The 14,546-nt window shown below is 32.4% G+C and overlaps 1 protein-coding gene across 1 annotated transcript; it reads right to left on the bottom strand.

Moving 5' to 3' along the window:
* Nucleotides 1-390: 390 nt before the first annotated feature.
* On the bottom strand, nt 391-14,146 carry LOC131801833 (uncharacterized). Its single transcript, XM_059120812.1, has 4 exons — nt 13,684-14,146; nt 3,741-4,246; nt 2,315-2,422; nt 391-1,469 (listed from the first exon to the last, which is right to left on the bottom strand). The coding sequence occupies exons 1-4, from the start codon at nt 14,144-14,146 to the stop codon at nt 1,083-1,085; spliced, it is 1,464 nt and encodes a 487-aa protein (XP_058976795.1). The 3' UTR covers nt 391-1,082.
* Between the last annotated feature and the right edge of the window lie 400 nt (nt 14,147-14,546).

Raw genomic sequence — 14,546 nt, forward strand, 5'->3', positions numbered from 1 at the left:
AAAATATATGTATGTATAACGATGACAATGAAAAAAAAAAAAAAAAAAAAATAAGCGAAAATTTGAAAAATGAACGTGATGATTTGAGCAGAGCTCAAATGTTTAAACAGCATATTTTGTTAAGTATTTAAAAAATTTGAAAAATTTTCGGAACATCATTTTTCGGATCTCCTATATTTGAGAATTAATTGTGAAGAGTTGCTGCTGCTTTTTCTACTCTCTTTCAAAATTTTGTTATCAATGTGGTGGACATGAGTTTTTTTCCAATGCATTATCAATGTGGTGGGCATGATTTTTTCTTCTATGATATTTGGATACAATTGCATAAAATCAAGTCTCATATACTTAGGTGTGGTACTAATAAGTAAAAATCCTTACAATTTAAGGACATAAGATGTGGTCATAACAATACAAATAAATAAAAAACCGAAAAACGTGTGAGAGAATTGTTTTGTTTCAAATGAATTTGAGAGCCCCTCGCCAGTAAAGGAACTTAAAATCAGTTCTTGTCATTTTTTTTTCCAATTAAAATCTTCCAAAATTCTGGAGTATACTTTAATGATTTTAAATTCCGACTTAGCGACATCTATATTTCATAAATTTACTATGTGGCTCATAACTATGTCCTGCAAGTGGCATGTATATATTCCAATTGGATGAATTCCTATTGGAATTTAAAAATTTTGTCATACATTTAAGAAAATAATTTGTTTTGAAACAAATAAAAAATTTAAAATCATTGGCAAAACCATTTTAAGTCCTTTTTTTGTGAAAACCAAAAACAATGTAACAAAAAAAAAAAATTAAGTACAATCATTTTAAGTGTGTGTGTGAGTGTGTTTTTCTGGCTACGGTCATCAGATAATTTAGATTGAACATCAAATATACTTAAGACTAATGGGTGTGTATGTGTGTGAGTGTGTAGTTTTGTTTTTGTAACTATTTAATTTATGTTTATGTATGTATGTATTTATCCTTCTACAGGCATGGCATTTTCACCACATAAATATGTGTGTTTGTGTGTTTTTTTTTCTCTTGGACAAATATATAAATGTTCAACATTTCTACTTTGGCCACCGTTTTTACTCATCATCGCCACTGCTAAAACCGTTGCTATCTTTGTTACAGAATTGTTCCAGGAAATCTTTAACTCTTTCCACATCCTCAATGAATTCCTTGATAATGAGAAAGTCACGTAATCTCCGCGCATGCGTGGTATTGAATTCGACAACATTATCCTCCAAGTTGGGCTTGTCAATGGCCAAAGCTTTCAAAACACCTTCCGTCTCCTGCATATTACGTGTGATTTCGGTTTTCAGATGTTGGAAAGCCTCCAATATAACACCCACGCGAATCCCTTCGCCATGTTCAATGCTGACCTTGCTATCGTTGGTGTCCCGATCAACCAACTCGGCCAGTTGTTGGAAATTGTGTAGATTCAAATAGAAGTCATGCATTTTCTGATGGAGCTGCAATGAGAAAATGGCAGGGGAAGATGGGGGTTAATAAATTGTTTTTTTTTGCCATTTCTTATATTTTTATTGTTTGTATAAAAATTCAAAAAAATGTATTACACTTTTTGAAATTAGTCGCAATTTCAAAATTGACAAATGTAAGGGAAATTTTAGAAATGTTGAGGACAAACATATTTTTTTAATTCCATTCCAAATGGTCCTAGTAAGTTTCGCTTCACCGAATTTTTCACACGCCACGTTCAACGTTTGGGTTTTTCTTTTAATTTTTTGAATGAGTGTGTTTCTCATTCACTTGGGAATGCTCAAATGCAATCAATGCAACAAGTTGTTTTATTTATTTAATAATAACACAACTTGTTGCATTTGCTTTAATAGTAACTCTGGCATTACAATTCATACAGGTAGACCCCTTTACAAGCAAAATTTTCTAACTTAGGCCAACTTCTCTTCATTGTACCCTGGGTGATAATGAATGAAGTTAAGCCAATGGGGGTATACACCAGACTTAGGCAATTTTTTTTTTTTTTTTTTTTTTTTTTTTTTTTTTTAATTTTATCTTCAGTTTTCTGTTTTCATTTTCTCAAAACCGATCAAGAAATGTACCCTGGGTGATATGAATTTAAGCCAATGGAAGCATACATCAGACAATATTTTTTTTGTTTTTTGTTTTTTTTTTTTTAATTGTATCTTCAGTTTTCTCTTTTTATTTTCTCAAAACCGATTTAGAATTCAAAATTTGGCAATAATTTGAAGATTTCATATCCCGAGTAATTAATGTTTTTTTTTTTTTCTAAGTTTATACCTAAGAATTTTCTGAGTAAGTTTTTTTTAATGCTCACCTCATTGTCAAGCGTCACTTGCTGGCGTCTGGGGTTTCGAATTTCCAAATTGAGTAATCTCCATGTATCGTTCATTTCATCCAATGTTTTGTTTTCACGCGTTTGCAACTAAAAAATAAAACAAAGATATAAAACAAATTAATTTTTATTTGAAAAAATAGCAAAAAAAAAAAAAAAATAAATAACTTCAAATAAATCTATTGAAGACGAAAAAGGCTAAGCTCCGCCATTAAGAAGGAACTTGAAAAATGTAAAAAAAGTTGAAAAGCAGGCCTGGCCGAACTTTTAATACCATCTACCATTTTGAATGAACTTGAACAATTTCCAGAAAAAATCGGTCAACATAAACCTCTCAAATGAAATCCCTTATATGCGGGCTATACGAATATGAGGCTGTAGTGCCGATTCCGAACTTCAACTGCGAAATTTGAAACAATTCCGGCGAGTAATGGCCCTAAAATCATCAAAATACCGAATATCGAGGGTTATGCGAAGACGTGGATGGAGCTATACGAAGACCTGGACCTGCAGAGGAAATTCTCTGCCACAGGCTTCAGTACCCATTAGAAACTCTAAATAACAAACAAATAACAAAATTCAGGTAAGTAATATACCTAAAATCAATACCGAATACGGAGAGATACCGTTACATGGAGGCTATACGAAGACGTAGACCTTCTGAGGCAATTTTTTGCTTCAAGACGCAGTACCCATTAATAACTTCAAATAACAAATTTAAAAGAATTTCAGTGAATACTTTCGTTAAAGTCATCAAAATACCGAATATGGGGAGGTACGGTTATTGGGGGGCTATACGAAGACCGGGACCTGCAGAGAGAATTTTCTGCCAAAGGTCGCATTTTCAATTAGGAATTTTAAATTCCAAATTTTGAAAATGTCCGGGGAAAAGTTTGACGCAATTCATTAAAATACCGAATATCTGGAGGTACCATTATATGGGGACTGAAGGAAAACTCAGATCTATACTGATATTTCTAGGCAAGGGTGTTTCTAACATAATGGGAACATGTACTGCCAATTTGTAGAAAATCCGAGTTAAAATTTTGACTAAAACATCCACACAAAAAAAAAAAAAAACTTAAATCTGTCGGCACAGTTATATTGGGGGATGGGGGTTGGTTTGGGTTATAACAAAATGTATAGCCAATTTTCAATTAGTCCTGTAGACCTAACATACATTGGAGTTAATTAATCTACATCAGTTTGTTCGGAAGTTAGAGTGATTTTCACAGACGGACGAACATCGCTGAATCGACGTAGGCCAGAATATATTTATACTCTCTGGGCTCTCTATATTTCGAGGTGTTACAAACGGAATGACACAACTTAATACAGCCTTCATCCTTTGTTTAATAATACACATGAAATAAATATTTAAATTAATTAATTTTATACATTAACTTACATATTTGGAACACACGGCCTTTATGAACTGCAACGTTGCATCCATTTGCAAATACAAAATGTTGAAGGTGTCATCATTTCTACAATTACTCATTTTGTATTGGGCCGATCGGCTGGCAATGGGGGCAGCACGTTGATGCAAGTGATGATGTTGCAACTGATGACGATGGACTTTTCTCAGTATGGGCGCTAAATACGATGAGGGTCTTTGGACTTGTTGGAAATGTTGTGACGAATAACGATGTTGGGTTTTGTGATGCGGTTGCTGTTGCTGCTGCTGTTGCTGGTGATGATACTGATGGAATTTCTGTAATACTTGTTGCTGATGCTGTTGATGTTGCCGCTGTTCGTGTAGCAAATTTTGATGATAACGCTCACGATAGACGTTCGAGTGTAAAATTAGCCGCTGACCAGATGTGGTTGTACGACGAACGGGTATGGCTTGTGTGGTTGGTAGGTATAGCGATGATATGGCACAATAAATAAATAATAGGATAAGTAGTAATTCTGCAAAGAGAGAGGGACAGGAAAAGAAAGGGTAAGTTTAAGATTTAATACGAAATTTTTGAAAAAATATCTATTTTTTTATGAGTAAATTAAATATTTTGAATATGTGTTTCATATATTTTTTTGTTTTAAAATAAAAAAATATAAATGTTTTATTTCTTAACTACCTAATATATCACTGTGCCAAAACGTAAGCCGCAATTACAAAACAAACAAAATCTTGCAATGCTTATTGCACTACGTGCCGGAATGTGCACTACACTTTTGGTGGCACTGATTTTGATGGGAGCTCGACCTATCCCACTGTATTCCAGAGTTGTGTGTGGTCAGAACACACACAGGTTTTAATGCCAACAAATGAGAATGTGATTTTGTTTTTTGTTCATTCATACTTTTATGTTCACCAAACTCTCTTCTCTGTTAATGAGAGCGCTAACATGTTCGAAACAATGCGGTAATTAGTCTGAAAACGTTCAATGCACATGTCGTATTTAAAGAATGTTTTAATTTGAGTCAACCGAGCCGAGATGAGATTTTCAGATCGTACGGTCGTTCATTCATTTATTTTATTTTTTCCAATACTTGTCATGTGGCTATGAGTTTGTTGTTGCTACTCACTCTTTTCGTAGCGAGATATAAATGTTTATTTTTTTTTCTTATATAAATGTATACCGGCCTGCCGGCTTTCATATATAATTAGTTATTTAGTATAGATAAATGGCGTTACTAACTGTGGTTAGTGATCTTGAAAATGTCTTGAGTTGAAGACAGCAGTCTATGATGGATTTCTATAAAAATAGTCGTGATTATTCATTGAGATTAATATTGAGAAAAAGCTAATTAAATTTTGGACTCAATGAACAGCAGATAAACGACTATTGGGTTTATTTTTAAACGGCATTTATTGAGTCATGTCACTTGTCACATCAAAGATAGGCAAATTTTGTAATAAAACCAGTAAGGAAAAGTCAAAAGTCGGACTATATGATACCCTACATCACTATTCATATTTAGTAGAGATCCCGTAACAAAAGAATTTATTTGAAGTTGATCATACCATCTATCAACATTTGGCTTTAGATCAGTTATAATTTGGCCTCAGAGGGAACTAATATATGGGAGGCATTCCAATTCTGAATAAATTTTCACTAAATTTGAGGGAGATTTTTTCAACTTTTATTCCAAATAACATTGCTATGGAATGCATGATATCACTTCGAGAAGGATTATATTAAAAAAATATATATATCACAGCCGAATCCCACCAAATGAAAACTTATGTCCCGAAATCCTCTCCATTTGGGCTGATATAAGCCATTATTTGTACAATAAACCTGAAATCGGATAAAGGATAAATTTTGGAGTTATATCCAAATCTTAGCCTATCTCGATAACATTTGGTAAAGGTTATTCCGAGCTCTATAAGATATCTTTCACCAAATATCATTGTTCTGGAGCGCATATTACGAATGTCAGGGACTTAAACACCAAAACGGATGAAACATATATATGGGAGCTATAGCTATATCTAAACCGATTTTCACCAAATATGATGTACTTGCTTCTAGACTGAATTTGGTTGGATGTGCCGAAATTCAGGTCATTTGGACTGATATTGGTCATTTAGCTCACAATTAAGCCGAAATCCGTTGAAGTTATATAGGAGAGCTATATCTAAATTTGAACCGATTCTCACCAATTTGAATAAGGTTTGTTCTTAGGCCAAACAAATATTGTTTGGAAAATTTCATCTCAATTGGATAATTCACAAGAAAACATGGTCATACGGACAGACATGCATAGATCGACTCAGAAAGTAAGTATATAAAGATTCTCAAAAGTAATTATGGGCCTATCTCGCTTCCGGGGGACTTTTTTCTCAAAATTTCTTTGTTATGAGATAAGATTTTCTGTCATTGCGAACTCCAAGTACCAAATTTGAATTCCGTTTAAAACTGTGACACAAATCCTCAAATTGCCGAATATCCGCAATAATCGCAAGAGAAATTTTTTATATATACATTAGGGGTCTAAAATTTATATTCCGATATTTGTTTTTTTTTTTTATTTTCCAATATTTAATTATTACATTTTCACATCCATATTTCCATTATTTACGATAATGAGAACTGATTTCTTTCCATTCATCCAATTATCTTTGACAAATGCCCACACACACACGCATGAGTTGTAATAAGCTCTAACGAGCTATACCTACACACATACTCAAACAATTAAGAGAAAATAGGCAAAAATATCCAACGTATTGTCCTTTATTAAGATGTGTGGAAAAAGTGCATGGAAACACCCATATCGAAGGAAAATTGTGTAAAACATAAATATAGCTACACACACACACACGCATTTTATTAGACCAACATGTAACCAACATACCAAACCTACCGCAGTATACAATTGTATTGATTGTCTTATTTTTCTTCTCAATCGCTAAGAAATCTATAGAAGACCACATTGGCAAAAAAAAAACGAGAATATTTTATAAAAATCAATGAGATTGTGTCTGCATTGATAAAATACCTAAACCGGCAAAAGACATTAGATATTTTGTTTAATTATAACAGCCGAGAGAAGAAGACGATGAAGAAGAAAAAAAACTGTGAAATCTATTGGAAATAAATATTGATGACGAATAATTGCCAGTTGTCGTTCGACATGTAATTATTAACAAGTTAATCTGTTAGAAATGCAAGTGCGTGTGTGGCCTTGTAATGCCATTCATAGTTTAGCCGAAGATGTTGTCGCCAATGGCAGAAGAGAAAGGTTTGATTTAAAAATGTGGAAGAAAAAAAAAAGAGAAATGGAGCAACTCTTGTAGACATAGCTTAGAAGAGATCAATATTTGTAAAAGAAGCGAATATTTAGGAAATTTCCAGATATTTTCTATGACATTGGAGGTTAAAAATACTTTGTAGATGGACAAAAATTACAATGTTTTGAGGAAAAATGCGAATCTTTTTAGTTTATTAATAACCGGTCAAAAATTGTGCGTTATGAGTTCTTAAATAAGTATGCTTTTGAGAGTATTAACCTACTGAATTCCTGATAAAAACTCATCTCGAAAGAGAGGTTTTTTTTCTTTCAATAAGTTATGACCTGTTGGGAGCTACGAGATCTTAAATAAATATATACTAGAAATTTCCCATTGTTACGACATAAGATCCTTTATCCCTATTTTCGAAATTTTTGTGCATACATATGCACTTCGTGTCAAAGGTTGGCCCAAGTAGTCTACAACCCCAGAGAATTACCTGGTGCAGCACCTGGATTAATAGATGAATTCCATTACTTGGCTAGATCGAAAAAATGGCTGATGTATTCGTGCAGATATTTATGGTCCAAAATCCTAAATTTGAAGACGTTCTTTCTTAAATTTAAAAACGTCCTTCCTATTGGGTTTATTTACAATTTTAAATGTTTTTGGAATATTTGAATGTTGTACAAAATCGTATACGATCATTAATTTTTGAATTGTATACCCTCCACCATAGTATGGAGGATATATAACTTTGTCATTCCATTTGTAACGCCTCGAAATACTAATGTCAGATCCTAATCTAAGTCGACTTAGATGGTATAGGCTTAAATGAGGGAGGTTCGCCCGGTATGTCCATCATCAAAATCGAGCTATATTTGATGGAAATTTTATGAAGCAAAATTTAGACTAAATCGGATACTTCTTTCGAAAGTTATTGGGCATTGGATGAAATATTTGGCCCAGACACTCCACATTTACAAAACCCATATGTGAAAAGAAAACTCTGCCCGATTTGAAAATGATTCTAGGTCTTTCAAGTTATATATTGAAAAGAAACTATCGGTATCTGAGAGGAGGCTATAAGAAATAGTGGATTTTCAGGGAGTAGGTTTTTTGAGACCATAATTTTTTTCGTGTCTGGAAATGTCGAAAATAGGACCAAAAAATCATAACCCAATTGTTAAAAAATGTCATAAAGACTTTGAAAAAATTTCAAAGTCCATCCAAAATATAGGTTTGGTCAAAGTAAAAAAAAAATCAGGAAAAACGCTTAAAACTTGCAGTTAATATTCTTCATAAATCCTACGATACTTTGTCTGGAAATCGATGAAAATTGGGAGCACATAGCTGCTCGATCCTTGGGGAGCAATTTGAACCATCAATTTAGATTGTAGTTTCCCAAGATATCATAACTATAGGTTTTGTTACAGGAGACCTCATTCACTCAATGACATTTCGGTCCATTGTGATCATCGTGCGTGAAAAGGGAAGAAAGAGGAATAAAACTTGACAGAGATTCAAGGTAATAGATGCTGAAAGAGCAGTTAAATAATGGAGAAATGCGTCGAATAGTCATGTTTTATCTCCTACGCCAAAGCCAGTGTAGCATTTTTATATACACAATCCATGGAAATTCTAAATGTGATACATAAGGAAAACTCGATGTTTAATCCTAAAAAAAATTGCTTCGAAATCCACACGAGACTCCCAGTCGGTACAAAATGAGCGTATGTTTATTACAACTACTCATACGACCCCGTACTACTCATACGATTTAAAATCCTCTTAACATCCCCCGTAATAATAGCCGTCTGCTAAAGTCTGCCCAACACCTTTGACCCTTGAGTTAGGGTGCACATTATTTACTCTGATTATCTATCAGGGACAACTGATAAAACCTTCAACATAACTCCCATACAAATCGAAAACATTTGAGCCCACACAATACATTGACATTAAGATACTCACAATTATTAGGAGATTAATTAGTAGCGAAATGAGAAACAACTGTGGGAAGAAAATAATTTCAAAGATAAAAACAAAATCAAAGATAAAGTCAACATATTCTTAGTTTATGGTACCATACAAGCGCATGTGGGGTAAGCAAGGGCATCACCTAATTTGTAGCCAATTGAATCTTAAATTTGAAAACAAGAATTTTCATTTTTATTTTTTTCCAATTCCATTTAAAAGACAACTTTTTGAGAGATTAATGAGGACTTCTACTAATTTTTATGCATTTGTTTTCTTATTTTTTTTTTAATTTTTTAAAAATCGTATTTTACAGATGATAAGTGCAGTTATCGCGCCAACTTATAAAATTTGACACCTAAATTTGAAAATGAAGTCCTACCAACTCAGCATCAAACTACCGCCCTTCTTTCACGCCCCTGATGTCTTCAGCCTAAATGTGGTATTTTTGTAAACATCTAACATCTGGTATTTTTTTAAAACTATCTCCCCCCCCCCTTCCACGCCCCTGATGTCCTCAGCCTAAATGTGGTAAACATCTAACACATTTTTTTGTACTCGCTGTTTGACCAATGATAAGACCATTATCTAATTTGTACGAACATTTGTTGCCATATAGGATTTTGGGTGAAGAACCTATCCCAAGGTACGTCAATCTTTTATATACAAGACAAAAATCATGCCTTCTAACTAACAATAACAATAATAATAATAAATAAACATATAACTTGTGATTAATTTGTGTTGACAATGGTTGAGGGGGGAATAAATTAAAATATGTGCATGTCTACCATATATCCATCAGTCACTCAGTCAGTTAGACTGTGTGAAGAGAAGAAAACAAGAAAAACATACGTCAGAGAGAATTTGTACGACACATACCAAACATTTGCATTTGTAGATAATTTTGAATTCTTGATTTATGAATCAAAGTAGGGAAAATAGAAGAAAGAAACTATTTTTCATTATTATTGTATTAAAATAAAAAATACACGAATAGATGGCCAGCAAATATTCCACAATACATGCTGACATGTCTTTTGCCTTACCTCCCCAGCCTTTCCATTACAATCGAAAACATGGCTATTTTCATTTATCCTACAATTTGTTCTATCTTTGCCATCATTTGTGCACTAATTAGCAGATAAATAAACCCACACACACAGGCTATTACGCTTGAATGCATTTGGTGACCTGTTTTAATAGTGTTCCATAGAACATACATACATTTATACATATAATCCTTCATATGTGTATCTTTGTGTGTGTGTGTGTAATGAATCCAACAAGAAGGTGACATTTATAAGATGTTCTCGTGTCAATAATAATTGTCCATTTTTTATGTCCTTTAATTACTACCAGTATTGGCGATCTAACTCTTTTTGCCCCGTTGTGTGGGCGAGCAAAATGCCATTAGGGATGGAAATGGAATATTCCATTGAGTAAAACTGATGAAAACAAAAATAATAAATATCATTAGTTTTTCTTTTTTTTCTTCTTTTTCTCAATACTCTTTTGACCTATTTACATTGGAGTATGTTTGATAATGCCTATTTCTATAAATTACTCGAAAAAAGTCATAATGTTGAGATAAAGATGTTTGGTAATTCAATGTATTGGGGAGTGCTAGGGAGTTGGAGCAGAATTCGATTTTTTATTATTTTTTGATGATGGCGACTTCTTTTTTTGTAAATGTAGAAATTGCAAAAAATAATTAAAAAACAACCTTTTTTACGTTTTATAGAGACTTCTTGAATTATTTTACAAGAGATACAATGAAGTATAGATGAAAAAAAATTGGTGATTCCAAGACTTCTAAATCAATGGGAAATTCGGAGTAAGAGATGAGGTAGGTTTTTCGTGTAGTTTTTAAGATGATCGTTTCATTACGGGAGAGATGAAAATTTGCTAAGGAAAAACATTTTTTAGAACATTTTTTTTTTTGAAAAATTTAGAAAAAAAAAACGGAATTCACTTTATTTACTTTGAATATCTCCTGACTAACACTAAGCAATTTTTCGGCAACACTTCTTAAAACTGCTCATAAAATAATCTTCAAACATTAAATTATTTGGATAGCTCTATCAATTTTTAATAAAGATATCATTTTTTTTGAATTTTATCATAATTTTTTCGGTATTTTTTCGGCCATTTTTTCGAAATTAGAAAAAACAGGGAAAATCAACATGACGCTCTCTTTCAGAGTCCCCCAAGACACTACGGCACCCCAACACTGGCTTTTAAGCTGTCTTTTTGGACTTTCAATACCGTCCACAATTTGGTAAGAAAACGTTGTTTAATAAAGATTGCATTTTTTCCTGAATTTTATGTGAAATTTCTTTTGATTTTTTCGGTATTTTCTCACTCTTTCAATTTTCCAACAGCTCCGATTTTTCAGAATATTTCGAAAAGCCTGAAAAGTTAATTTCTCAATAGATCGGAACAAGAAACTTTTTCGTGGTTCAAATTTTAGCTCTGAAATTTTTCGAGAATTTTTGCAGCGCATTTTTTTTAAATTTTAAAAAATGAACATGACATTATCTTTTAGAGTCACCCAAGACACCCCAACATTTACTTTTGATCAGTTTTTTTTATTTATAATTATTATTATAAGTTTTTTTTTTTTTTTTTGAAAAAAAAAAACAATAAAAAAATTATTAGTTCTCATTTACCATTTCCTAAAAAAAATTAAATTAAAGAATCAGTATTCAAACTTGTTCCACAACTACCGGTAAAATCGGTTGGAGAACACAGTAAAAATTCACTAATTACAATAAAGTAAGTGAAACTATTATATGGGGGCTATTCCAATCAGTGGACCTGAATCAGACATTTTTCGCAAGGAGAGAACAGACCTTTCAATATCCCTAAATGCCAAGTTTCAGCTAATTTGGTTGGAAATTGTGTCTGCAATCGTCAAAATACCGAAAATCGGGAGGTATCGTTATATTTTGGCTATAATAATTTGTGGGCCTGAATCTGACATTTTTCACAAGGAGAGAACAGATATTTCAAGAACCTCAAATTTTAAGTTTCAGCTGAATTGATTCGAAATTGAGGCATATAACTTCAGAATACCGAAAATTTGGGACGTACCGTTATGTATGGGTCTATACCAATTGGTGGACCTGAATAAAAACTATTTCCCAAGGAGAGAACAGCCCTTTAAAGAACCTCAAATGACAGTTTCAGCTGAATTCGTTGGAAATCGTGGCAGAATCCTTCGCGAAAATCCGAAGGATATACGTAAACGTGGATCAATATAGCCCATTTCACATAGAAATATTACTGAAATTGTCCTCTTTCCGGCAATTATAAATCCCAAACTATCTTTATTTAAAATTTAATGAGTTTACTCGGAAAATAATGTTTTTTTTATTAGCAGCATCCGCGCTAAACGTGAACGCCAAAAAAAAAAAAATGGAAATCGCCATAGCATAAATTACTAATTTGAAGAGTATAATTTTAATACCTCGGTATAGGCTTTTTTCTTGGTGGAATAAAAAAAATGCCTTCTTATAGATCAAAACTATTACTATTTTCCATAAATACTCTTGGAAAAATATCGATTAAATTATTTACTATTTGCGACAGGCCCTTCGCTTACAATGTATCTGTGCATTTTATTTTTACACACTCATAATGATGAGTCGCTTTTAACGCACCATAGTGTAATGTTAGCAAAAATAGAATTAATTAGACGCATTGAATGCCCTCATTGATTAAAACTATCGATATTGAAGATTCATTTCAATATCTTCGATGTTCATGAATCATTTGCATTATTTTGAGGTATAATTTTATTTTTTTCATTAAGACGGAAAAGATATCTATGGTTTTGAAAAAAGGAGGAGGAGAAAAACAAGCAAATTGTTGCCTGCTTTTTGTATTACCTGATTTTTTAGTTATTTTTCTAAAATGTAAATAGTGTTTCTGCTATACATTTTGCAAAGGACTATTTATTGCAGGAGCATTTATTGATAGTTTTTTTATGGAAAGCTCTCAGGACTCTCTCAGTAATAACAAAAATTGACAGGAAACCAAAGAGTGTATTACTTAAAAATTAAGAATTCAAATAGGATTTATTCGTTAAGAAACAATTCGTTATGATCCATAAAATAACTGAATTTTTTAGACATTGAAATCTACAATTTTTTCTTACAATTTTTTCTTTCTCCGGAAAACGGGAGAGTTCGAATTTGTTCCATAAGGACCAAAAATGATTGGTTTTTTTAATTGTTTTTTTTTTTGTTTGTTTGTTTTTTCGGAAAATTGGATACTTAGGACTTGTTCTGTAAGGATCAATTGCTTTACCGTAAGAACTTTCCACATTTTTTTCCAAAATTGGATTTTTGCTATGAAAACCTCTTAGAGAGTGGAACATCTTTGCACCATTGTTTCGAAGTCGACAAAAGTCGACCTTATCAGACAAGAAATAAGAAAATATGTGTAAATTCAGGAGGAAAACTGGAATTTGTTTCCAAAGTGAAAATTGGATACAAATAGCATAAATCCCTTAAGGTACCGGAAAATGGAGTTTGAACCATAAAAAACCCCATTTTTTTAGCAATGAAATCCATATTTTTTTTTTATTTTAATATCGTTTTATCTTTGAAATATTTTTCCCAAAACCATAAATATTTTTTGGATTTTCGTTTTTCCACACATGTATATATATTTTTTTACTTACTTGTTTTTTGGAATTTGTACAGATTTTCTAAACATGCACTAGGGCTATGCAATGACATGAAATGCTTTAAATGGCAGGATTCATATAAATTAACAAAAAATTTGGAATGTGATGTAGTGGTATTGAGATTTTCAATTGTATTCGCCGTTTGAGATTCTATTCTTAATACTGGCCGGGACGAGGTTGAGCTGGACGATGCTGATGCTGGCGATGAACTGGAGTGGTGATTGTGGTAATCTTGTGGTAATGACTGATCATTCAGCAGCCTATCACATTCCGGACATCCAGTCTGTGTAACATTTGGCCGTGTTTTATTTGACATTTTAAAATGAGATCTTTGTTGTTGTTGTTGTGTTGCCGGACAATCCTTGGGCGAATCGAGATAATTTCTTTTTCGCAAAAGCACTGTACGAGGATCAGCCTTAGGCTGTTTTAATGCAATCTCCGGCACATATATATCCATTTTGTTTTTTTTTTATAAATTAATAATACTTTTTCAACTATTTATTTGTTAGGTCCTTGTCTAATACTTTGTTGTTATTTTTGAAATAGTTTCAACTTAGTTTTATAATTATTTTTTAACACTTGGATTTTTCTGTCATGTTATAATTTCAAAGAGTCTTTTTTTGTAACTGTTAATTTATTTGAATTTCTCCTTTGTTTTGATTTTTTCGAATAATTTCACAATTTGCTGGCTGCTTGTTACAGAAATATTTTTTACAATACTGATTTTTTTGAGTGGCTAATTTAATACTTTATTTTTATTTTGTTGTTTTCTTTTACTTTTCTCAACGCTTTTGTTTTTATCCAATTTTGTTGCAAGTTTTCAGCTAGTATTCCTTCTTCTTGCTTTTCAGGATTTC

Source organism: Musca domestica, unplaced genomic scaffold, assembly GCF_030504385.1.
Source record: "Musca domestica strain aabys unplaced genomic scaffold, Musca_domestica.polishedcontigs.V.1.1 18, whole genome shotgun sequence".
Classification (NCBI taxonomy): Eukaryota; Metazoa; Arthropoda; class Insecta; order Diptera; family Muscidae; genus Musca; species Musca domestica.